We start from the raw sequence: 25,448 nt of genomic DNA on the forward strand, positions 1-25,448 counted from the left end.
CGTGTAGATTCTGATTCTACCGGGTGTACATTTTTTTCTTTTCGTTACCGTCTCCCACTGAGGAGATTTAGTCTGTGTTTTTTTTTTAAATCTCAGCATGCCGCCAAAGTAGTTTAATTCTTTAATCCAATTGCATCGAGAACGAAATGAACTGTATGCTCCGCTTTAGAGCGACAATATTTAGGACCAAATGCAAAGATATCGACGTTATGTGAAACTAACTAATTGTGAACCCTGTGCAGTTTTAGTTACAGTTGAACAAAAAAAAAAATACATGGCGACATCGCTTTTGGCAATCGAAAGTGCTGCCATTTTTAAATTCAGATTTTATTGACATACAGCGGTAAATGTATGTAAACTGCAAGCAATATAATATTAATAGTTAATAATAATAGATTTTAAATAATGTAATTCAGTGGTATATTTGAATAAATGGACGCATACAGAGCAATATTAACTGGTTTCAATAGTTTTTATAATAATTATAATTGATAACGTTTTTAATACTGTTAGCCTTTTGTGTTTGCATAAATAATTAGTATGTAATACAATTTTAGTTGATTGAAAGCGAGTAAAAAATATTTATTACAGTTTGACACATGTTACGTGTAATGCGCCTGAAAATATACTATATAACGCATATGCCCACTCATGTACATAAGTATGACTATGCTTTTTTTTTATCTCATTCGAGAGATGAATAATTCCGGTTGCGCACTGTCGGGCATCGTGACACGTTACATGTAGTCGGATCTAATAAAATGCCACAGCTGTGATAAGGGCAAGTCAATTTACATTGCCGATGCGATTGGATTAAACAAGATTGCCAAGATGTCAATTCGGTATCTTAATTAAAATGTGAATTCTGTTGAATAAAAAGTTAGGAGTAATAAATAAATAAATAGTTCAAATGACGATTGATAAAAGCCCGAGCCCTCTATTGTCATCGTTTTGCCGTCCCGGAAGGTTTCGGAGACATCGGCATCGTACCGCGGCAGGGTTTTTATTTTATTGATAATATTAATGACGACGGGGGGACGGAGGGAGTTCCTCCGAGCGGCGAGGGGGAGGAGGAAACGAGAGCGACGCGCAGTTGGCTCAGCAGGGCAAACATTGTACCTAGGTAATTTATTTTTCAATTCCATTATGTAATGTTAAAAAGAAATTAGAATTAAGTGGAGATAATGATTTTGTAAGTTTTGTAGGTTACTATTATTATTATTATAAAATATAAATAAAAAAATGAATAAGTTAAGTTTTGATCATATTATAATACTATCGGTTACAATAATATATATATTATGTATATGAGCAGAGAGTTGAGCGCAACATGATTGTGTTTCATTCTCATTTTGTACATTTTTTTTTATTAATCCAATGACCTGTATTGAATTTCTCTCACACACAACTTTCTTTTTAACCAGATTACTGTAATAATAATTAATGAATACTTTGTGTAATGGAAATGACAGTGGGATTATAAGTTTATGTATATTGTTAAAACTCGATACACATTCCAGTTAATTAATGACTCACAGTCGAACCTGATTTATTTGGGCGCGCCAACCGTCGAGGTACCGTACCCTTATCTGCCATATTCCCCATTATAAACTCTACGAGGGCCGAAACCTGACTAGATCTTCTTTTTAAGATATTCCTAATTTAGATACAATTATAAATAAAATATAATTTCTGTGCATAATATTAATTTAACAAAATTTATGAATTGAAATTGACATAATAATATATATAAATTTATCGTTATTTTTACTTTTACATTGTAAAGATTCACACAAGCTTGCCCATATATTATTCTAGAAAAATTTTCAATCTAAATTGGCAAAAAGTGAATATATATAATGGTGTAAAATGTAAATGAATTTGCAATACGGTATAAGAAGTATGTTTTGATAGTTTAATAATAGTGTTAAATTGCAAATTTATGATTTGTTTTAATCACTAAAAAATTAGCGGTGATATAATAATTACGCAGATACGGGTACGGGTATATGATGTGTTGTATTTCCGGCTTGGACGCGCCCTCACGGGTTAATCACAAATTATTGCCTTTTAAATGTAGTGAATAATAAACAATTGATTATTTGTATGGGAGCATGACGGGACGCGGCCGATCGCCGTCGTAATATAATAGATTTTGCATACCGACTGATCCGGTTAGTTTTAAAATATACGTTGAGTGGATGCTATTTTTTTATATTTTACCAGGAAGAGGTCCTTTTGCTGTGAAACGTCGAATATTATAATAATAAATATATGTATAAATCGATTATGAAAATAATATCATCTGAGAAAAAAAATAAAAAAAAATGTATCAAGCAGTCTTACTATACTAGCGATCTTACGCGAGTAAGATTTCACAAATATGGCCTTAAAATATTGTGCAGTGGCGTGCGGGGGAGAGACTGAAACGGGACGGGACGGGGTTCTGAAGGACCGCACGCCTCGGGTTAACAAAAAAAGTGTTTTGTGGGGAGGAACTTACCGAGAAACATGTGCTGTGGCACAACCAACTGTAGACTTTAATGGAAATATAACTACATACTTTTAAAATTTTTTGTCTTTCAATTCTTATTACCTTATCCCTGTTCATGTTCCTGGACAAAAAATGCAACAAATAAAACGACTGGGTTCACAGATTCAAATAATATATTGGCCGCTCCCAGTGATGACGACTAAAAATGAATGCTATCTATAATACTGAAACGATCGTATACCTTTGTGAAGCCTTGATGGGTTTTTAGACTTGGCCAATATTGGAGTTTGTTCAATTTCATTAGTTTCTAAGAACCACAAACACCTGTACAAAATGTCTTGGGGACATGTTCATCTAAAGAAACCTATACACTTCTCTCTATATGGCTTTTTGCCTTTAAAAATATGTGTAACTAAAATTGCATAAAATATTAAGCGTCGTGGGTCCCAGGTTCGAATCCTGGGTCTGGCAAGTACACATTGTTTTTCAATTTGTGTATAAGTCAGAGTATGGACCTAACAAGTGGTTGACATCCATTTCTCGTAAAAACAAAATCTGTTAATACAAACCCCACTCTGTGGAGGACATTTGATCCTATTAGGATCGGACATGATCGAAAAAAAAAATTGAAATAGACATTATTTGGACTGGATGGATGCAGAACAATATGTCATGGATACCTGCATCATGAAATGTATGGTGAAAGAATTGCTTAATTGACAACCTTATTTTGATATTAGATACGTGGTTGGTACTGTTAAAATTTATTGACCACTGCAAGAAAAATCAAAGCGGGACAGCATGTATATTCCAGCTATATGCCATTCTAATTCGGATCGAACATAGCAAGCATGTCCAACTGGTCAACGATGAGATAGATTTTGGTTAATCGCACTATGGGCTCATAAGAATTGAAACTTATACATTTAGTTGTAATATAATATGATTTTGAAGAGGACGCATTAATCGTTCCTATTTTTATTTCCTTAACCTTAGCTTACATAAGTGTCGTTTTCAAATTATTCACGAAGAAGCCTGCGTGACCTCGTCATATCACTTGATTCATACTGCATCACTCACGGCTTGGAGCAGAAGTGAGAGAAAGAAAATTCGAATCCTGAACAATTAGTCTCCTTGTACAGTAGGGAAATTATTTGATAATGAGTCGTCAAAAGAAGACCAAACTATCATTTCCACAATGAATGCGTATTTCTTTGTGATGATGAAAGACAATTTTTAAGTCAATAAATTGATTCGAGGTAAAGAATGACAACGGCAGGCTATGCGTTGCTTAGGGGCGGAAAATTAAGGAATGACTACTCATTACAACTTTTGAAAGCAATGACGGTTTTCCATCAAGCTGACGCTTCATTAGAAAGTACTGACATTAGTTTAAAGACATCACAAGGGGGGCCTCCAAACTTGTCAGTGCCTCAGACCTTAACATGCCTATAACCATCAATGTTTGAGAGTAGATGAAGTTTTGTAGAAATTCTCTAATCCTCGGTAGATGATTGTACTTGTTTTTCCAAGATTTTTGTTGCACTAAATTGTCAATTCACGATAGTAAAATAGGTAGGTAGGCCCAACAATCTTAAATAGAATTTGAAACTGAAGTCTACCTAAGGGCGGCACTTTTCGTAGGGACGTCACCGACAACAGGAGAGTAAGTGCCCATACGCACTTGTGGCAGGCCGCCTATCGTTTTTTGTATGCCGGCTAACCGCAGCGGCCTGCCGCATATCGCACTTTGCATACAAAAAACCATAGGCGGCAGGCCGCCGCGAGGCGGCCTGCCGCAAGTGCGTATGGGCACTAATAGATCACATCCAGTTTTGATAGTGGATAATAGATCACAGTCTATATTTTGACCGTTGCACATGCCTTACTATGTATAATAAAAAAAACATGAGATTACCACTTCTATTTCTTCAATATTTTGATGCATATTTTTGATATATTGTTTGACATGAGTTTTAAATGACATTTGATAACTAAACATTAATTTATGGCAATACATCTTTCAAAATATTCATATTTTGTCATTCAGACATTTGCTATGTGAAAAGGTGACTCAAAACCCGGTGATTTTTTTTTATTCCACTAGTGTTTTCTCAGGAGATTAATTACCTTGTTGGGACAGTGTATTTCGAAATGAAACAAAACAATATTCATTTATAATAGATACCTATACTTAATTTATTATTATCTTTTATCAAAAATACGTTATATAAATAACAAAGTATGGTACCACTATTATGAAACAACACATAACAGAGTTCACAAATTTATTATGGGAGTCAATAGAATTATGGATATTTGAGGGTTTTCACGCTTCAGTTTCCATTTGTACTTTTTCATTTGCACTGGAGTGATTGGACTGCATATGAGGATAAAGCGTGGCTTTCCCCGTCGGATACGCCATTCGCCCGGAGAACTCCAATCTTCGCAACCCTACGCGGTTCGAATCACTGCCCACGAAAATGTCCAGCACCGATCTGCAACAACATTCATATTTTGATATAATAAACGACATAAAATAATATTACATCTTTTCTGAAGAGTATTACTACCCAGTTAATCGACAAATTAAGACATTATTAAATGAATTCATTGGATACCGGCATGTGCGTATGTACAACACACCGTTTACCAACTACAAGATTTAAACAGACCATATCTCAAAAGCTGTTCTAGAAATGGATACAGTATGTTATTCAGGCAAAATAAATCATTCGGTAGATTCATGGCTTACTTCAGTATATTATGGTCTTCATTTTGGCAATAATTCAAATCGCCTGATTATCTCATTATTTTTATATTCATAATATCGTCGGTATAGTGGCAAAAGGCGTTAAGTCAAAAAACCTTGTTTTGAGATAATCGTCTTTTTCTAAATTCAAGAAATTGAAACCTCTCTATTTAAATACAGTATAACCTCGTTTTTACGTGCCCGGTATTCACGTTTTCCCGGCAATTGCGTGTAATTTTTTCGGTCCCGATGTATTTCAGTACATTTAATACCCGCATTTACGTTTTTCTTTCCCGCGATTTACGTCGGAAATATTCAAAATATGCGAGTTACGCGCGCTTCTGAAGAACTGTCTGATGAAGACGAGGTTGATATTCCAACAAAAGAAGAAGCAATGAGGTTCACCGAGGGTTTAAAAACCTACTTTACAAACTTTGCTGATATCCAAGATGACACTTTTAAATGTGTATATAGTCTTGAAAGAGAATTACATAACAAAAAAACAAAAATGCAACAAACTAATATACATTTGTACATGATTTTTTCAATAAAAATTTTAATTGAATGTTGTTTTTTAATAAAACGTTATTTTTTAGAAACATAAAATTTTAATGTTCTTTTTTTCAATACCCCCCCCATTTTCCCTCCAGTTAGGTTTTTTTTTTCCAGTCCCTTAAAAAACGTAAAATAGGGGTTATACTGTAGTTTAAACATTTTTACCTAAACTTGCTACTTTATGATATTCGGTAATCATTTATGAATTCGATTTGAGTATTGCCAAGTCTTTTTTATAGTAATAATAATTAGTTTTTTGAGTTTATTTACAAAAAGGTGAATTAACGTTTTTTGCCACACGGTTTTTGGGTGAATAGAATAGTCAAACATAAAATGTTGTAGTTGAGTAGTAATACATTGGACTCTAATAATAATAGAAACTGGCCAATTTAAAATTAAATTAAAATTAAAACAGAAATAATATTAGGTAGGTGGATACTATTAGGTAATAATATTAGGTAGGTATAGAAGTAATTTGATATTTTTGTATGTAAGATTAGTAATAATCTTGTTTCAAATTATGATACTTTTCATCTTTATTAAATTATTAAACATAAATTTGTGTAGCTAAGTACTAGGTAAAAATAATAAAAAGAATACATTTTTATTTAATTTATTTATCAGAACATTGGATTAGATGTGGATAAACGGTATGGGGATGATGATTACACAAAAATAATTTATGAAAACAATTAAAATTAACAATTACCTTATAAAATTAATTAAGAAACCTTAAAATATAATTAAGAGATCATTTCCGCTTCATCATAGCCAATCTCGAAGGGTTCGAGAACAGTATTTAATTTATTTATTAGAAACATCGGATAACAGGTGGATAAACGGTATGGAGATTTAAGAAAGAAATTTGGCAAATACTTTCTTTTAATTCATTTTGATAAAAGTGGTATGATTTTGAGTCCTTGCGCAGTTTGCCGTCAGCAATTCGTACCCTTTGGGTTTTTGGAGCAGCACTGTCTGCATTCTAATAAAATAAAAATTCCCCTTGCGCTCGAAGCTCTTTCTTCGTCTTCTTTGGCCATATCCGCCCCTTAATTGGAGCATATGGACACCACGCGGCGCCTCCAAGAATCCTTGTCGCTCGCCAGTCTTTTTGCTCCGTTCCAGGTGAAACCAGCATCCCGTAGCTCCGCCGTAAACACTCTATAGATAGTATTTAGCGGCCTTCCAGGACACCGGAGTCCGATCGGCTTGAAGAACAGGCAAGCCAAGTTGAGGTTCTCTTCTGGCATCCGCAGTACGTGGCCGAGCCAGGTCCAACGTCGCCTCTTCACTCTCAGCGTGATGAGAAGCTGTTTGGTGCATTCTCTTATCTCCTCGATCCTAAGTCATAGTATTCACACCCAGTATTCATCGCAAACATCTGTTTTCGAAGCTCAGTATACGGTTGCTCTGAGCCTTCGTAAGGTGCCATGATTCGCTACCGTAAAGCAGCACCGTCAGAATGCAAGTGTCAAATAGGCGGCATTTAGTTTTGACCGAGTACAATCGTGAGTCCCAGACATTTCGCATCGAGTTGAATGTTGCTCCAGCCATTCCCATTCGGATAGTGAGCTCTTTCTGTAAAATGCTATCTCCCGTGATGTGTACCCCCAGGTACTTGAAGCTGTCGACGCTCTCGATGTTTTGTCATTATTAATTATTTGTAATTAATAAGACTGGGTGGATGGTAAAACCAGATTAACAATCGCACGTGGGGAGACCATGACCAGATGAAGTAGAAAATACTGACATTGTATCCGACTGGCGATTCAAGACAAACAAGAGGAGATGAGCCCACCCCAGGTTTAGTGATTAAACTATCAAGTTTTCAGTTTCCAATTTCATTCCCATTTGACTCATTATTTTGCTGCCATTGTCACCGCAAGTATTATGTTCGTCAGCGCATGATTATCGGCATATTCTCCAAGTCAACTTCATCATTTATCGATCCGTCTTCTGTAATCAAATGCATGTTAGCTTTATAAAGATGAAAGTAAATCAAGGGTAAAGTACCTAAACACCTTTTCATCTACAACTTATATTATACTACTAAAACCTTCCTGAGGCTATAATATAATTTGTAAGTACCTAATGAACAAGCTAAAAAACTTAACTATTGTCCTACAAACCTGTTGCCATGAAAGTAGTAGGATTATTATTAATACTGTCTCCATCCACAACATCACTTTGGTGTGCATCATCTAAAGTATAAATAAAACATATGCGTTAGTAAGGTTGTCTTTCCGATTACATAAAAATACGCCATAGAAACGTGATATCAGTACACAAATAATCAATAATTGTAGAGCAAACTTCATTTTGAGGTTATGTTGAATTAAGTTGCTTACCTTTTACATGCTCCCTTATTTTATTCTGTTGCCCATACAGAAACATAATATTTTCCATTCTTAAATTATACACGTCGATAAAAACGATTATAAAATAGATTACAAGCACAATTGTAGATAATATGAGATATATAAATACGCGTGAAACGTCAAAATTCAGAACCAACTGTCAAATGGTTGCAAGCCGTGTGTGGCATAGACAATAAGTCAATATAAATAACGGACAAGTGACTAGAGGCTTGAAGCCAAATAACGTTAAGTCATCTTATTGTTATTTGCCACTATGAAGTATGAAAGAAAGTGACTTAATTCTGAATTCTTTAAATTATGTCACAACTACATGGACTTTGGCGGAGCTTGTTTTTTCAGACGATAGAGCGTGTTAAACTTTATCATTCTGCATTCATAACTCAAATCAGCCAATTTTTGACTTATCGTCTTCTGCCACTATAACGACGATATATTCATCTAATAATGTAATAATTGTTCACAAGTATAAAAATGTAAAAATAAATTTGCCTTAACCACTTAGCACAGTCTATAAACCGTGTTATAAACATACAACATAAGCGTGAAATTCGATAGTTTTGACGGACAATATGACGTAGTTAGAGCAACGCCGAGCGAGAGAAAACAATGCAATATGCTTCATGTAAGAGCAGTCGGAAATGATAATTAAATTTACCCTATATAATTCATGCTCATTAGAAGAAATCGCAATCTGCACAATTTCCAGATCAATTTGTTCCACTATACTTAATTGTTTTCGTTGTATTATGAGTAAAAATTGCAGATAGTGTTAGTTAGTTTTTTTAAATACATGTTAACCAAACAATAATAGCTTCCATCTATAAAATAACTAAAATTATGTATGATTTAATGGCATAATTCTGTGCGATTTCAAGGTGAAGTTGTTTCATTATACCTAGTAACTAATTAGGTAGAATGGTGTCAGATTCTTGTGGCAGCGCAGGTGACTCATTTAGGTATTGGTATCATTACTTTCAAATGACATTGACACCGTTACAAAGTGATTTTGTCATGGCTGCAATGCCAGAAGGATCTGTCCTTCCTCTAGATCAATTTTATTACCAAGCCGGCAGCTTTAACTCGGCGAAGACTAATACCTCAAGAGTGCATATAAATGAGATTTAATTTGCATGAGTCAGGTCAGTAGTTCAAGGGATAGAGCATTCATCTGGATAGTGAAAAGATGGTTCGACTCTCACTTGGACTAAATTTTATTTTTTAGGTATGTATGTATGTTTTTTTGAGGTATTTCTATTTATGTGTTTTCAGCTTCATTATTGTTTCGTTTTTTTTTTAATTCAGTCGTATGGTAGAGATAGAAAACACACCCCGCAGTCTTAAAACACGCCTAATGCCAATGAAGATAATTCGATGTATAGTAAAAACGAAAGCTTGAATACCATAGGAATGTCATACCTTGGAGTATTATAAATAGAAGTGTGCGAAGATGACGCTGAGTGAATGATGTTAGTTGGCGCTGGCGGGATCCCTGAAGAAGAGGCGGGCGGAGACATGGGACTGTGGGTGGTGTTGCGGATTACGGAGCCCCGAACCCCCGCCTCACCGCTTCCATTGGCCCGCTCGGGGTCAGCCGATCGACAGTCGCGGAGACAGTGAAGCACGACCTGGTGGCCGGGAGATACCTGGTGTCCTCGCACTAACGTTTCGAGCTCTGCCCACACTTGCCGCCACTGCTCGTCACGACGGGCACCTTTGCTTCTGGACATTGGAAAGAAAGTTTAGTATAACGTAGATTTTTATATATTTTAACCATTATTTAAATATATTCTATTTGTTTAGGTTTGGTTAACTATATTTGGAAATGATATTTACCTGTGTCCATGGATGGGAAAGTTGAGAGGTTCTTGTCTGGCTTCCGATGCAACGAGAGTATAGATGACTTGTTTACATTCAGCGATCTCTTCTTCCGTTAAAACTTCCTTCACCATAAGCTTAGGTAATGGATCCACATACTGCAAAAATCGTTAAGTTATAATAGTTAATAGGTTCAGTTTATTATATGAATAAAATTACTGTTAAATCGGTATCGTTTCGGTCTAGTAATTATGAGGCTCCGGGTTCAGATTTCAGTTAGATTAAATTTGAGGTTTCAGATACCTCCATTATATACACAATAGCCATTATTATAGTATAAGAATTCACTTTTTACCCTTAACCTTTAGCCTGAATATTGTCTTGAAACGTAACCTGTCGTTGTGTCCAAAACGCAAAGCATTCAATCAATGTGCACTTTTACGTGTAAACAGTTATGTTCACGATAGTTTAAAATACACATTATTGGTGCACGTGTACAGGCACTATAATGCCGAGTCAGATCAAAAACATCTGTATGTGATTAATGTTTTTCATCCGCGTCTGAGTACAAAAAAAAAACATTTGTATCAGAACATTTTAAATATTCGCAAAGTTCATACAACTTTCAAACAGTTTTTATGAATGCCCATTTGTTCAGACAATGTATCTTAGTCTGGACTAGGCATTGGTTTTATCGGTTGTAGATAGGCGGCCAATTAACAGTACAAGTCGCTTAAATATTTATTACTACATGTGATAAAGTACCAAATGAGGTAAAAAAATATTTCTTACAGTTCCAAGATTGTACAAAAGCGTGGATGACAGTGTAAGAGGCCAGCAGAGAGCGTGGCGTGCTAAGCGGGCTTTGGACTTGGCCAGAGACCCCGGACCTCGTAGCGGGCCCAATCTGTTCTGCTGCATCACCTCACCAAAGTCTTTTATCCTATAAAATGTAGAAAGGTATTGAATTAATTTTCGATCAATAATGATTTTGAAACAATATATGCAGACTAGGGAATATATATAATTGCAACCTGTAGTCGGTGACACGTCCTCCTGGCCCTTCAGAGACACTGGGAGGGTCTTCAAGGGCTGATCGACCAGCTCCTAGTCCGTGAATAAATATCTCTCCTCCGTGGGCGGCTAACACATGGGACATCACTTTTCCTCCGCCCTTCCTGTAAAAATACCAACCATATTTATTGAAATAGCAATGATGGATTAAATGGAGCTCCATTAGTGACATGAAACAATTTTTTCCTTGTTACAGGGATTCATAAATTTCAAGATTTCAATGTTCATCTTAACTCGACAGTGAATTATTGGTAACGTGTGTTAGTAATTTCCTGTATGACAGGCAAGTAGAGATTTGAGGTGTCGTTATTCACAAAACATATTGTATTCACATGTTACGCATACGCATTAATTTTTGGATTATTTTATGTAAAAAAACAATAGAAATACCTGGGCATCTCCAGCATGACAGAGCGGCCGTTAAGCAAGAAATTGACGAGACAAGCAGAGGGGCGAGAGGCCACGTCTACGGGAGTGACGCGGTGCAGAGGTCCACAAGCACCCCACTCACCCCAACTACCCCGTGGAGTGCACCAGCGCAGCGTCACCTGACCACCGTCACATAATTTTATTTTGTCTGTCTTCAATAATTATATTTACAGTTCGTAAGAGAAGAGCAAAGTATTATAAGAAAAGTGGTTGACTCAACTGAGAGATGTACATAATCTTCTGACTTTCCATTTGGCATTGTAATTTTTTTTAAAGTAAGCAAATTGGCTATTCTGATGAACTGGTCAAACAGCCCAATGTGCCCAACAGCTGGCTGGACCAACTTGAAAATTCTCTCTATCTAACTAATAATATTATTGTCAGTGTAATTTTTAAATTTCACCAAAATATTTATGTAATTGTTTGTAATTTTTGAATTTCAAAAAGTTAGCTTGGATATAAAAAAACACACTAGATTTCTCAGTACTAGAGGTGGGAAAACTGGTCGATTTTGAAGACTAAGTATACTTACTACCAGTATAAAAAAATACTTGGTATCTAAACTTGTTCCAAAATACTTACTAGTATTTGAAATATCAGTTTTAATAGAATCGTTAAAAATACGTCGGCTTTTTGAAATGTCCCATTTTCGAGACAGGTACAGCTGGAACTGTGGCGCTAGTCACTCATGTTTCAGTAGTTATCCATTTATACAATCACGCATATAATTTGAATTCAGTTTATGTTTACAAATTACAATTATAACACTAAAAAATCGAGAAACTTGACGTGACAAAACCAGATAAACGCGTAGTCAGTTAGCGTTATCAGAACTCCGTTATTCCGGCTTGCGACTGACGTCAATTCGATGTAAATGTCTTACTCAACTAAAACTAAAATTAAAACCCGTCGCATACTAAACATACGCGAGTCGCGACGCCGAGGCGATGATTTCATACGTGGCAAGACTACGAACTAGCTAGCGGTCGGCGAGATCTCATACCATGCGTCGAACTCCTGGACTCGATAAAGTTTCATACTCAACTGAAACCAAAAACTCTTAAACCTAAAACCCTAAGGCGAACTCAAAAGTATCCTATAAAACGAACACGTGACCATTTCTGTCCTTCACTATACCAACTTTACAACAGAGGAGAAAGGGAGAACAATGACAGTTGAGTATAATATCACGGCTAGACATACGTGTATCATGATATCTCGCTCGCGCGCATTTAATATCAATAGCGCTGAATAGCGAGTCACGGCGCAGATATTATCGAATGCGTTCGAATTCGAACATCTAATACGTTTCAAGTTTCTTGAAACAAGTTTATTGGGCAACAAATACTTAGTATGGGTAGTTTCATCCGAAACTTAAGTACACAAACTTGTGACAGTATTTCCAACTCACCTCTACTCAGTACGACTAGTAATCAAATAAAAATTAAAATATATAAACTAAAGAGAAAGATCAGTCCGGTGTTGCGCTACCAATTTATCTATATTTGTTAACAGCATCGTTTTTAATCCGTTTTTAATCAAAAGGCTTTTGACTACACTAAATCAATGTTAAAATAAATAGGACGATGGAAACGCTATAAACATATCCTTAGTTTAGCCAATAATCCGGGTTGACATATGGGTATGTATTATCTTTTGTAACCATGAGTTTAACCGACTTTAATTCTTTGTTTGATGATAATTCAGTAGATTCTTTTTGTAATTGCAATTCTGGTCTAAAACCCTTGTTGCCCACTTGTTCAACGGAGTCAGCAACGCCCTCTTAGATCCCTCCAGTGCCCATAGGGGGAGAGTTAGACAAAGAGACAGGCGAGTTTCAAATTCTCCTAGGGCTTCACATGCCTGAAAGATAATATCTTGTGGTTAAATTTACCGTTTCATAATCGGTGTCAGGATCTGTCCTTTGCTTGTCACCGGAAGCAGCCAATAAAGAAGCGGGAGACGGCCTGCCGAGGTCTGCATGAGCAGCAGCTGCGTGTAATATTTCTACATCGTAGTTTGCACTTGAGCTCGCATTTTGCTCTTCCTAGGAGTGAAGATATAGCATTAAAAGATAATAATTCCACACCAGCGAGCGAATTATCTTGGTGGGCCAACAAGTCTTAAACCAATTTTTTTTTATTGATATTTTTATTTGAAATGTATAGATTTCAAATATGATATCGCAGAAAGTTAAAACTGTCAAATGAGATCATACGCAATAAATCTTAGTACATACCTTGTTGTGTCATGTTCATCACACTTTGAAGTGAAACTCATTTAGTGCTTACAATGCGACTGGCGCGTTTGCATTAGTTGGCCATTAGATTATATCCAGCTGATGTGTAATGAAAATTCACTCATTTTTTTATCCCCTTCAAGCCATTCAATATTTGACAACTGAATTCATTAATTATTATTACATATGTTAACATGGTTTTTAAAAGATTTTTTTTCAATGTTAAGTATGTATATATGTATAATTTAATTATATATAATATGTATCTTGACTTGGTCGGTAAAAGCAAGAGAAAGGCAGAGGCTAGATGTTTTTGAAATGTGGTGATGGAAGTGGATGCTGAGAATCTCGTGGACAGCCAAGCGTACCAACAATTCTATAATCAGTGAACCCCAATTCGAAACAGACTCTCCGCAGTTTGCTTTTTCCGGACTCTTCAGTTTTTTGATCATTTAGCCAGCAGAGAAGATGACAATCGGATAATACTCGTGATGTTGGGTTAAGGAATAATTCCTTCTAGGTGGAAACACACAAATCAAAAGTTTCACATCGATGAATACACTGCATGCCACTGAATGCGGAGAGGAATAAAGCAAAACCGCAGAGAAAGCTGTAGTTATAAGATGCGGACGAAGAAGAATTTAAATTTAGACTAGAAAATTTCCGAGTCGATCTCAGAGCCATCAATCCGCCTTTGTACAGCAGTCACAACACTATAAATGTATTAATAAAAAGTTATTAATTTATTTTTGGCTCGTAAAAAAAGTCGGTATGGTCAAAATATTTGAATTTCCCAGAGTCCATCCAATTCCAGATTACAAGATAAAATTATAATAGGGCTTACTTTCATGGGTATTCCGGTGACAGTAGTGCTGGCGAGGTTGTAATGGGGCATCAGTAGTCTCAAAAGGCGGGGCACAAGTCTTCCGGCACTCACACTATGAACTTCCACGGATAGAGAACTCGACACCTGAAACCATACAAAGATGTAACAATACAAATAATGATAATATAATTCATAGTAATTTCTACAGGAACCACCAGCCTCGACCTGTAACATCGTACAAAAATAAACGACTTGTCCATGCTTACGTATAAAACTGAGACGAAATGATTTCTCTCTCACCCTGTGACTATTCAAGAATAATACCTACTTACATGGAAACCATATTAATTTATTCATATTGAACATACATAATTTGAAAACATGTCAAAGAAATATATAACCACCAGATAACCACTATATATTTCTCTAAGGTGTTATGTATGTTCAATAAAGACTGTTACATTCTTAAACCTTGTGAATTATTTGTTGAATAAATAGTTTATTAACACTATTTTGTAATATCGTCATGATTATCAATTTTATTCAATATCGCAGTAAGTAGGGAATAGTTTTTTTGAATAAGTTGTTAATCTGTCCACGCAGTTGTCCAGGTGAGGGATTCTTTCCTAATTTTCTTTAATAATTTTTTTTCCATGTTTTCTAAAATTTTTGAGCCCTTTTCAATTGAGGTGAGACCAGCTGTCAAGCTTGCAATTGTCATGTGCTTTTGTGGTGAAACTGGGTTTAACATGTCAGATAATTCGGTGGTAATGTTGCGAAACGAAAAAATCAAGAACCGCAAGTCGGGGCAGCATAAGTCGCAGTAGGTATTACTGTATTAAAAATCTAAAAACAGTAACAAATGGCATTTTTTGTCTTCTTAAAGGGTTGCTAAGCGGCACATTGTCTCAGTACTACTGTCTACACCAGGCGTAGTCAACCTGGTCCAGCTTTCATGGTGGGCGGTAGGGGTTTTAAAAACATTTTCATTATGTATTCATAAAATACCCCGTGACAATTTAAATTTAGCATTAGCATGGTAGCATTATAATATGATAGTGTCATACAATTTTTGGAAAGTAATAATGAGACCAATCTGTGTCAACAGTTAAAACCAGTAAAAGATGATGCCTTATATTTGGCAGATATTTTCAAGAGATTTAATGAAAATTTTATTACTAACAAAGATACAAAAGTGGGCGGTAGGTATAAAAAGGTTGACTACCCCTGGTCTACGCCTGAACATGTATATTTTATAATTATTGTTCTATCTAAACCTTAATATGTGTCAGTCAGGAAGGGGGTTCCTCAAGTTTCTAGTAAATGTCCTATGGGTTCCGCCAAACAAAGAAGATTAACAATCACCAGTCTAACGTCACAAACAGGACAAAGAAATAGGACATGTGATACAGAAATATCGAAGAATAAAGACATACCTCACGTAATGGTTGACTGCTGACTTGTGAATCGACGTTGGCGGGAAATATATTCACAATTACAAGATGACAATGGTGGATTCGAATTAGTCTAAATAAATAAAAAATAATTTACATTACTATAGTACAATGCATATTATATATATTTTTTTTTTCAATTAGAGAATTAAAAAAATAAGCTGCCATGATACAGCCTACCTCCTTTCATACAATTTGTAAGGTCTCTTTGATTATCTGTTACTGATATAATCGATAGGTAATATAATAAAATTATTATAAATATATAAATATTTTTAATTAAAATTTATATTTATTAATAACACGGGCTCTAAATAATCACTCAGTATGGGAGTCTTCGCCACTGTTATCAACACTGCATAGGTAAATAATTTGACATTTTTATATTATTCTGTTACAATTCAATACATTCAAAAAGTAAATAGGCAATATTTGATTAAATAAACCATCTTACTGTTGGTGAAGATTCTTATTTTGTTGAATGAGGACAGTGTCTACTATTTCCACGAGACTTCTCATGGAAGCATCATCACGGGCGCTAGTAATACAGACAACACGGCATCTGTTGAATAAAAATAACAATTATAACATGTATCAGTGGCGAGGGGTGGATTTAGGCTGTTAAGATTTGACATAAAAGTACACACTAAACATTGTCAGTCATACTTATTTGTTTTCATTGAACCAGTAATACAATTTGCAGATGGTGCTGGTTAGTTTTTAAAAATCAAATAACGCCTAAACCAAACCATAATATGTACATAATAGTTAAGGTACACATTTTCGGTCATACTTATTTATTTTCATTGAATTAAGAATACATAAATATTACAGATGGTGTCGGTTAGTTTTTTTTTAATTTATTATCCCCTCCCTGCCTATACCAAATACCAAACCATAAGCGATAAAAAATATTCTGCTATCTATAAAATATCTAAAATTATGTATAGTTTAATGGCATAATTTTAGATATTTTATCGATAAATGAATATTTTTTTTGTTTATTATCTACTATGGCGTGGATTAGGCAGGGTTTAATTGAATTTAAAAACTAACAAACACTATAATATACACATTGTAGTCTTAGTTCAATGAAAATAAATACATTTGACTAGCAAAAATGTGCACTAATTATGTCAGATCTCAAAAGTTTACCTCCTCCTTCACCACTGGTATGTATTGTTAACATGATGTGCACACCGATCGTGCACAGTACACAAAGATACCGAGGGACGACGTCCGATCAGGCGATATGAGAAGTCAGTTTTCAGATGGCCGGTTGCGAATATCTAAAGTCATTACTATTGTCGAACAAGAACTTCTTGTCTACATGTTAAAACAAGCCCCTCCTATGCAGTTAATTGTACTTCCGTTTCAAATGAGGAACACCCCTAAATTTACCATTTCATTTTACGCTTCCGTTGTGTACGGATTTATCAATTTACGTAATTTGATGCTTTGTATAATAAAAAAAATATATAATACGATCAGGAGTGATATTAAAATTATTATTAGTAAACTTTTGGTTTATTGCGTAGAAGAAAAGGAGTCGCATCTAAAAAGAAAGCTGATACATGATTTAAACATGCGTTGCCGCCATGACAGGTACGTCACTGAGAAGTCTTCCATATGCGACTACAGCTACTTCCGGTTATCGACGAGATCTTGTTGTCGGACAGCACTTATGTCGTTATAAAACATATTATTGTCATTAAAACGACACAATTAATTAAGGGCGATTAATGGGCCTTTAGTGTTATCGTATCCTATTCTGAATATAACAATAGAAATAATGTAATCTGACATTATCGGCAATTATCCAATTAGTATAACGATCGTATTTATACTCCCGGGAATTAATTTTTAAGATTATTTGGTTCCGATGAAAAAACCATTAGAATGACTCGTGTCGTAAACTTTTGAAATCGAGCAAAGAAAAAAATGAGTGTGTGACAAATTATAATAACAGCATATGTGTAAACAAGGAATGTACATTCATCTACCGTACCCTCAATTGGTGACTCTCTATTCAACTTAATAGGACTGTTAGACTTAATAGAAGTTGTAAAAATTGTCCATATTGTCGTGTTAATTATTCATCGAGTGGATAGTTATTGTGGTAAACAAATAAAAACTTAAAAAGGCCGAAATATGCTAAAATGGGTTCAATTTTTTATTGCTAGAATTGTTATTAGTGACCCATACAATGTCCCACAATCAATAAAAAAGGTGATTATAAATGATACCATAATTTTTTTATCAACAATAATGCCAAAGGGTTAATTTATAAGAATACCTACGACTGGAGTTCCATAAGGTTGCGGAATGGTGGTGAAAGTAGCAAGTATTAGGGTTAAAATTATTTTTTATTTTAAGGTAATACTTTTTAGGTATACTTGTGCAATTTCAAATTGATCGTTCCATTAAATCGCTTCCAATATTCAAAAAAACAAATGAAGTCTATGATAATTTAAAAAATGTCAGATATTGAGCTACATGCAGTAATTAAATTCCTCACAAAACAGGGAAAAAGAGAGGTAGCTATCCAAAATAAAATGAAATTGGTTTATGGCACTCTTTGTTGTGGTAAAACCATGATTTACAAATGGACACATATTTAAACAAGGTAAAGAGACATTAGAAGATGATGAAATCACAGGAAGGTTCAATCTATCCAAAACAACAATTTCCAGAATTAAACATAAAAATCTTTGGATGGCAAAGGTAAGCACAAGATGGGTGCAACAAATGCTTATGCCACATCAAAAAAGTTACCGTGTGGAAAGTTCTAAGCAGTTTTTAAAGCTGTGTGGCATCTATCAAGAGGAACTTATCAACAAAATTTTTACGGGATATGAAACGTGGGTTCATCATTATGACCCTGAGTCAAAACAGGAGTCCATGCAGTGGCATGAAAAGGTTGTACCATCGGCTGGGAAACTGATGGCAACAGTGTTTTGGGATTCATAAGGAATCCTGTTAATAGATTATAAACCAAAAGGCACTAACATTACAGGACAGTACTACGATAATATTCTAAGTCGCTTAAAATAATCGGTAAATGTGCCGCAGAGGTGGACATGAGATTTTACAACATTCTTTTTAGACCAAACCAAACCAAACCCAACCTAACCTAACCTAATCTAACCTACCCCAACCTAATATTACCTCATATAATCTTAGTTTGTGATAATGGTGTATCAAAATGTATGAAAATTTAAAATTTTCAAGTAACGATTATTGGATCAAAAAGCCGATGCGCCGACAGAAAAAGGTATTTACTATAAATGACTACATGGAATAAACTGTTTTCGTAAAAAAAATAATATAAAAGCTCGTGTCCACTTCTGCGCCACAATTACCAAATGATCTATTAAACTAAAAAGGAGAGGCAAATTAACAAAAGGCGTGTTCTTGCTTCATGACAACGCACCTGTTCACAAGGCTCAAATTGCAATGGCTGATTCGATGAAATTCGAAGAAAGACTTATGTGGACAACATTTTGATGATGATAAGTCCCCACAGGCAGCCGTAAACGAGCATTTTGAAGGCAAATCGGAAAATTATTTTTATGAAGGTTTAGAAGAATTAATCAATAGATCTAAGAAGTGTATTCATGTCCGAGGAGACTATATTGAAAAATAAAAATATAAAACATATATTATATACAAGGTGAGTTCCATATGTTCGTGGAATGGGACAGAAAGAAAAGAATATATTATCAATATATTCTTGTACTCACTTGGAACTCACCTCGTATATATAAAATCTTTGACTACTGTCGAACAAGATCTTCTTGTCAACATGTTAAAACTGTGAACTAATAAGCCCCTACTGTTTTAAACCGCACGTTGTCGGACAGTAGGTATCACTATTGAAAATTTTGTGCAACCTGTTTAGGGTATGATGTTCTTTATGCATTCGTGTTTGCTGCTGCGAGGAAGGTTCCGCGAGAGCTTCAATTGCGGCGCGCAGTCCTGGAACTACCGACGGACTGGTACCGCCCGCCACGTTTGTGTTGGCCGACCCGGGGACTCCCATCAAGCACATTGCGTTGAGAATCTGTAATAATATCGATGACATTTTTTCATTACACCAGCATAATATAGGGCAGTGCTCCGCAACCCTTTCTCACACACCAAAGATCATCCCAGAATTCCGCGGCACACCACACGTAAAACAATTTATACACCAAAACATGGACCCCACATCCGGTAGGGGGACACCAGGCCAGGATCTTTGGCGGGCTCCCTACCTATCGCTAAGGTTAAAGACAGTGTGATACTCTAAAATAGCTTTTTTCAAATGGTGTTCGAGGTAAAATTAAAGGTATTGATTGTATGTTTAGCGACTTTTTGTATTTATTATTACATCCACTTTATGGTAAGTTGTCAGGTTAAGAATAATCATTTGTCGAGTATTGACAAAATAATAATAAATTGTATCCTAGAATCGCATGTTTTAAAATATTAATACCAGTGTAGTAAAATAGAGCCACAGGTGACTTTTTTTTACTATTAGAGCAAATTTGTAATTTGTGTTTATCTCACTTATCTGGTTGACCTGCCATGCCGCCCCCCGCTGAGTCTGGGCCCTCAGGCTAGAGCCCTGTCAGCTCCCCCCTTGTGGGGACCATGCACCAAAATTAAATTAATTTATGTTTTTATCTGATAAATAATTAAATATATATAACACACGAGGAAGAACTAAATGTATTTTCGGAATTGGTTGCAAAAGGCTTTCGAATCCAGTCGTATTGATTGTATGAAAGTAATGATGAAATTTCCTTTGCAACAAAGTTAAATATTTTTGAGACGGATCCAAAATTAATTGCTAATTTTCAGTGGTGGTCTGGTATGTCCTTTGGTACATTTGTATAGATCCTTCCATCCATTGTTTTATTAAGTTCATGCAGGTGCTCAAATATATTACCAGCCATGTACGCAAATTTGGCTATTAAGTAAGTATTGTAATATAATATACAAAATTATTTGTTTTTTTTGGAGGCAAGCACCGCGGCACACATAGCATCGTCTCGCGGCACACCGGTTGCGGAGCACTGCCATAATGTATGGTTTAATGGCATAATTTTTATATATTTTATAGATGAACGAATATTTTTTGACTATTATCTACTGTGACCTGGATTAGGCAGGGTTCAATTGAATTTTAAAAACTTTATGTAAACGTTGTAGTCTTAGTTAAGGTGACGCATCAGTGAAACGCCAAATAATTTTCAACTGTACGCGCGACGAAATTTTGTACTCGCTTCGCATTCATTGAGAGAACGTGGAGTCAGACATACGTCACTTTGCTGCGTGATGGCGACGGGCCAATTAATTCTAAAATCGTGTAAAGATGACTAAAAACGTTACCCATTTACTTTAAAAAGAAAACATGTTAATGAATATATTATTATTGTTACTAATAGAATAATAAACAGAACATAAAATGGACGTATGTTGGATTTATATGAGAAATAATATTTCGTTTGACAGGCGTCTTTTGCACCCGCGACCCGCAATCCGCACATCGCCTAGCAACGATCTTTTTAGACCGTGCCTCAACTAATGCATGGCCTTAAATTAAAACAGATACGTTTGACTGACAAAGTTTAGTGTGCACTATTTATGTCAGAACCTAATAGCCTACCTCCACCCTTGGCCACTGGTAAAAAATCGCCTTATGTATAGAATATCGTAACGTTTATAATGTGTAACCGTGTTAACTAGTTAGAATAGCTGGTTCCAAAATAAGGGTTCTCATTCATCAAGGGATTCAGTTCTGATTCCATTTTCATCTCTACTTAGAATAAATAACAAAATACCCAAGTATGTACTACTTTGGCTATTTCAGTATTTAAGGTGATATTAATCAGTAGGAAAAATTGAATTGAAAAAATCAATTAGATTAAATACCTATGTAGACAAATATGTATTGAATTTTTTTACTTACATGCATTAAATTTTGCTGAGTAGGATTCCAAGTATTTAGTATATTTGCAGCCACATCACTTACGACAAATCTCACCTAAAATAAAATTAAAAAAGGTAAATTACCATTTCCATGACGGACGGAGCACATGAATTTCCGGATATTAGAGATTACTAACGGCCCCACGATGGCCGAGCGGTAGCATCGGCTTATAATGTTGTGGGTCCCGGGTTCGAATCTTGGGTCTGGCCAATACACATATTGTTTTTCAATTTGTGTTTTGAGTCGGAGTATGAATGGACCTAATAGGTTAACTCATTTAGTGTTAACACCGCGACTGGCACGTTTGGAGCAGTTGGCCATTAGATATAATTAACATGTTATTTAAATGTGGTAATTAAAAGGTCAGCAGTGATTGTGTTTTAAGCAAGTGGCTGACATCCTTTTCTCATAAAAACAAAAATCTGTTAATACAAACCTCCACTCGTGAGGATCGGAAGCCATAACACAGTGACGTTTCGTGTCAGTAGGCAGGTCATTTTTAATATCATTTAATTTTAAAAAAATTTGAAAGTGATATAGATATTACAAGTTATGTTGGAATATAGTTGCTGATGTGTTTAAAGTCAGGTGTTTTGGTGACTAATCCTCTGAGATACTTTTTTCACGAGGATGTCAACGGTTAAAGAAGTATTCACGAGTATAATTTGTGAGATGTCATGGCCTAGAAAAATGGAAATTGGCTGGAATGGGGAAATATCTTCCTTTTCTTTTCTTGCAGTACACTTTCCTATCCCCAGTGCCTTGGATATTGTGTTACTTATATAAGTACACACCCACGATGACCGCGTGGATTAAGCGCCGGTCTATAGTGTCGAGGGTCCCAGGTTCGAATCCCGGGTCTGGCAAGTTCACATATTGTTTTTCAATTTGTGCATAAGTCAGAGTATGGTCTTAATAGGTTGAGCAAGTCGCTGACATACATTTCTCGTAAAAATAAAATCTGTTAATACAAACCTCCACTCTGTGGAGGCCCATATGATCCTATTAGGATCGGACATGGTCAAAAGAAAAAGAAAAATATAAGTACAACCTATCCAAGAGAATCTCCTTATAGGTACCTACATTTCTTCTGCCCTCTATCCTCCCCTGCATTGAAGTAAATCATACTTGCCATTGCGGAAGATATGGTCAAAGTATGCAGCTTTTCTGTGCTTGAAAATCATTTAAAAAACCCCACGTTAGTAAAGTGATCAACCGATACAGCCATACCTCGAAAGCCTCTAGTCTTCTTATTGTCCATTTCTTTATTATCCAGGCTTCGACTCCGTAAATCAGTACGGGTGTGATGTAACACCCGGTATATCGAATGGATAACCGCTGGACACTTCCAGTCATATAACAGTGGTACAAAAATGCACAAAATAACCAGAAAACTCCTATGACCAACCTAACCCCACTTTTATAATTTAAAAATTATTCATCAAACTACAGGTAAATTGAGCAATCGTGGAAAAAACAGAGATCGATATTATTACCAATTTTCCCTGAGGAAAGAGATCCCACACAATCCTGCAATACTCCACGGCAGCTTCCACACTGCATGTCCAGAGAGACTTAGATATTGGCGGTAATGGTACATAACCCGGGCCTCTGGACTTTGATACGTCAAAATCAATATTATTTTCGGAGGATATACCAAAATATGGTGTGTGATCTAGGACAAAAACCGTTTTATGGCTCGAAGGAAACGTCATGTTTCTTTATTCTATCTACTCAGACATTTTCATAAACGTCAAAATCTTTAAATGACAACAATCGACGCAGGTTGACCAATATCATCAAATTAAATACCTACAGTAAAATATTGCCATAATAATATGATAACGATTATCAAAATATTCATCAATGAAGGCAGTGTTACACTGTCATGTGATGTTTATACTAAGCCATACGTCATTTCTTCTCATTTGCATAATAGTTAGTAGGTAGGTACTCTGCAAATCTGCACACATGGCATATACTAAATATCATTGTATTTCGATTACCAATATACGTTGATTCAATGTAATGTTTTTATTTGCGTATACAAACAAAATATGAATATTTTTTGAATTAATAAGAAAAAATCATGTATTATTATTTTGTTATATTTTATTCTTACGCCCCCAAGCTGTGGTATACAATATAGATGAACGGGTTCATCGGATTCTAATCATCTAATTATCAAATAGCTATTTGAACAAAGAGATTGGACGTATTTGAAGGTACCTAACTATTGTAACCGTAGTTATCCACAGAACAGTGTTGCCATATTTTTCTATGCTGATTATAGTACAAAGGCGTAAAAATTATAGTATTTCTGAAAAATATATAGTACAGGAACATTTTTCGTCTTGAATCCTTTAAAATTATAGTATTTTGGTATATTTGGCGTAAAATTATAGTATTTTACATTTTTCGCGAAATCAAAATTATAGTATTGTACTATAATTATAGTACGGTTGGCATCACTGCCACAGAATGAAGCCTTCGAGCCCAAATCCCTAAATTCTGCTCGTCATTGGAACGGGGTGTATGACTGCATGTTGTACAGTGTTGCCAACCGTACTATAATTATAGTATTTGTACTGTACGATATGTACTACTATGTACTAATGTACGATATAAAACAGGTATAGTACGCCCAAAATACTATAATTATGAGAAATCGGAAAAAGGTGCCAATAGAAGAAAAACAACGTCAAAGTAATCCGTGAGAAGCAAAAAAAAATAATCCCCATGTCTAAAAAAGGTTGACGTTAGCCACAGGTTTGCAGTTTGCAAAAGCATAGTCCATAAAACGGCCGCTAGTTATAAACTACACAAAAAACAGTCCTATAAAAGGTTGTTTGCAAACCTTTCTGCAAATATGGAGACTAATTTTATAATCCCTCACTTCTATACTATTGTGAAGCGCAATGGCTATCTCGTAAAAAAATGAAATAAATGGGTGAGATTAATCATAATTTAGGATAATTAATTAATTAATTAATCATAATTTTTTAGCTTAGGAACGATAATTTTGTTGTTAAACTTGTCTATTTGGTTGAAATTTGAGTGAATAAATCAATCCAAGGACCACTAATGCATTCACTGATTTAAAACGACAAAGTGAAGGCATTCATAACAAATTGGAGCTTAGGAAATCAAAATGACAAAAAAAAGTTCGCCATGTCTCCACTTTTAAATGATTTCTACGCCAGATATATTAAAGCAAACAAAAATCTATTTACTTAGTTCTTGGTTTTTTTGCTAATGCACTTTTCACATTATTTTATTAATAGTAAAAAAAGTCGCCTGCGGCGCTGCTTTGTTTCGGAAATTAAATATTTTAAATATGTGGTTGAAAAATCCTGACCCGGGGGTCTGCTTCAGGATGTGGAGTCCATGATAGAATCCATTTGTCAATGAACGAAGTGAATTTGGATTGACTACTATTGAAATTGATTGTGCTA

The 25,448-nt window shown here is 35.3% G+C and overlaps 1 protein-coding gene across 1 annotated transcript; it reads right to left on the minus strand.

Moving 5' to 3' along the window:
• Positions 1 to 4,666: 4,666 nt before the first annotated feature.
• On the minus strand, positions 4,667 to 23,794 carry asun (integrator complex subunit 13 asun). Its single transcript, XM_085949372.1, has 13 exons — positions 23,490 to 23,794; positions 21,973 to 22,047; positions 19,910 to 20,079; positions 16,471 to 16,578; positions 15,999 to 16,089; positions 14,581 to 14,706; positions 13,392 to 13,544; positions 11,459 to 11,616; positions 11,029 to 11,172; positions 10,787 to 10,937; positions 10,013 to 10,152; positions 9,596 to 9,898; positions 4,667 to 4,992 (listed from the first exon to the last, which is right to left on the minus strand). The coding sequence occupies exons 1-13, from the start codon at positions 23,706 to 23,708 to the stop codon at positions 4,824 to 4,826; spliced, it is 2,007 nt and encodes a 668-aa protein (XP_085805498.1). The 5' UTR covers positions 23,709 to 23,794; the 3' UTR covers positions 4,667 to 4,823.
• Between the last annotated feature and the right edge of the window lie 1,654 nt (positions 23,795 to 25,448).

Source organism: Rhyacophila brunnea, unplaced genomic scaffold, assembly GCF_057557595.1.
Source record: "Rhyacophila brunnea isolate RB1 unplaced genomic scaffold, BYU_Rbru_1.0 scaffold_22, whole genome shotgun sequence".
In the NCBI taxonomy this organism is placed as follows: domain Eukaryota; kingdom Metazoa; phylum Arthropoda; class Insecta; order Trichoptera; family Rhyacophilidae; genus Rhyacophila; species Rhyacophila brunnea.

Bases quoted from the DNA above. Each gene is read 5' to 3' on its own strand.
- asun (XM_085949372.1), bottom strand. From the start codon at position 23,708: ATGACGTTTCCTTCGAGCCATAAAACGGTTTTTGTCCTAGATCACACA. The intron at 10,938-11,028 runs GTTGCAATTATA...TACATTTTATAG, and splicing joins GGACGTGTCACCGACTACAG to GATAAAAGACTTTGGTGAGG. The intron at 4,993-9,595 runs GTATGACATTCC...ATGTTGTTGCAG, and splicing joins TCTATTTATAATACTCCAAG to ATCGGTGCTGGACATTTTCG.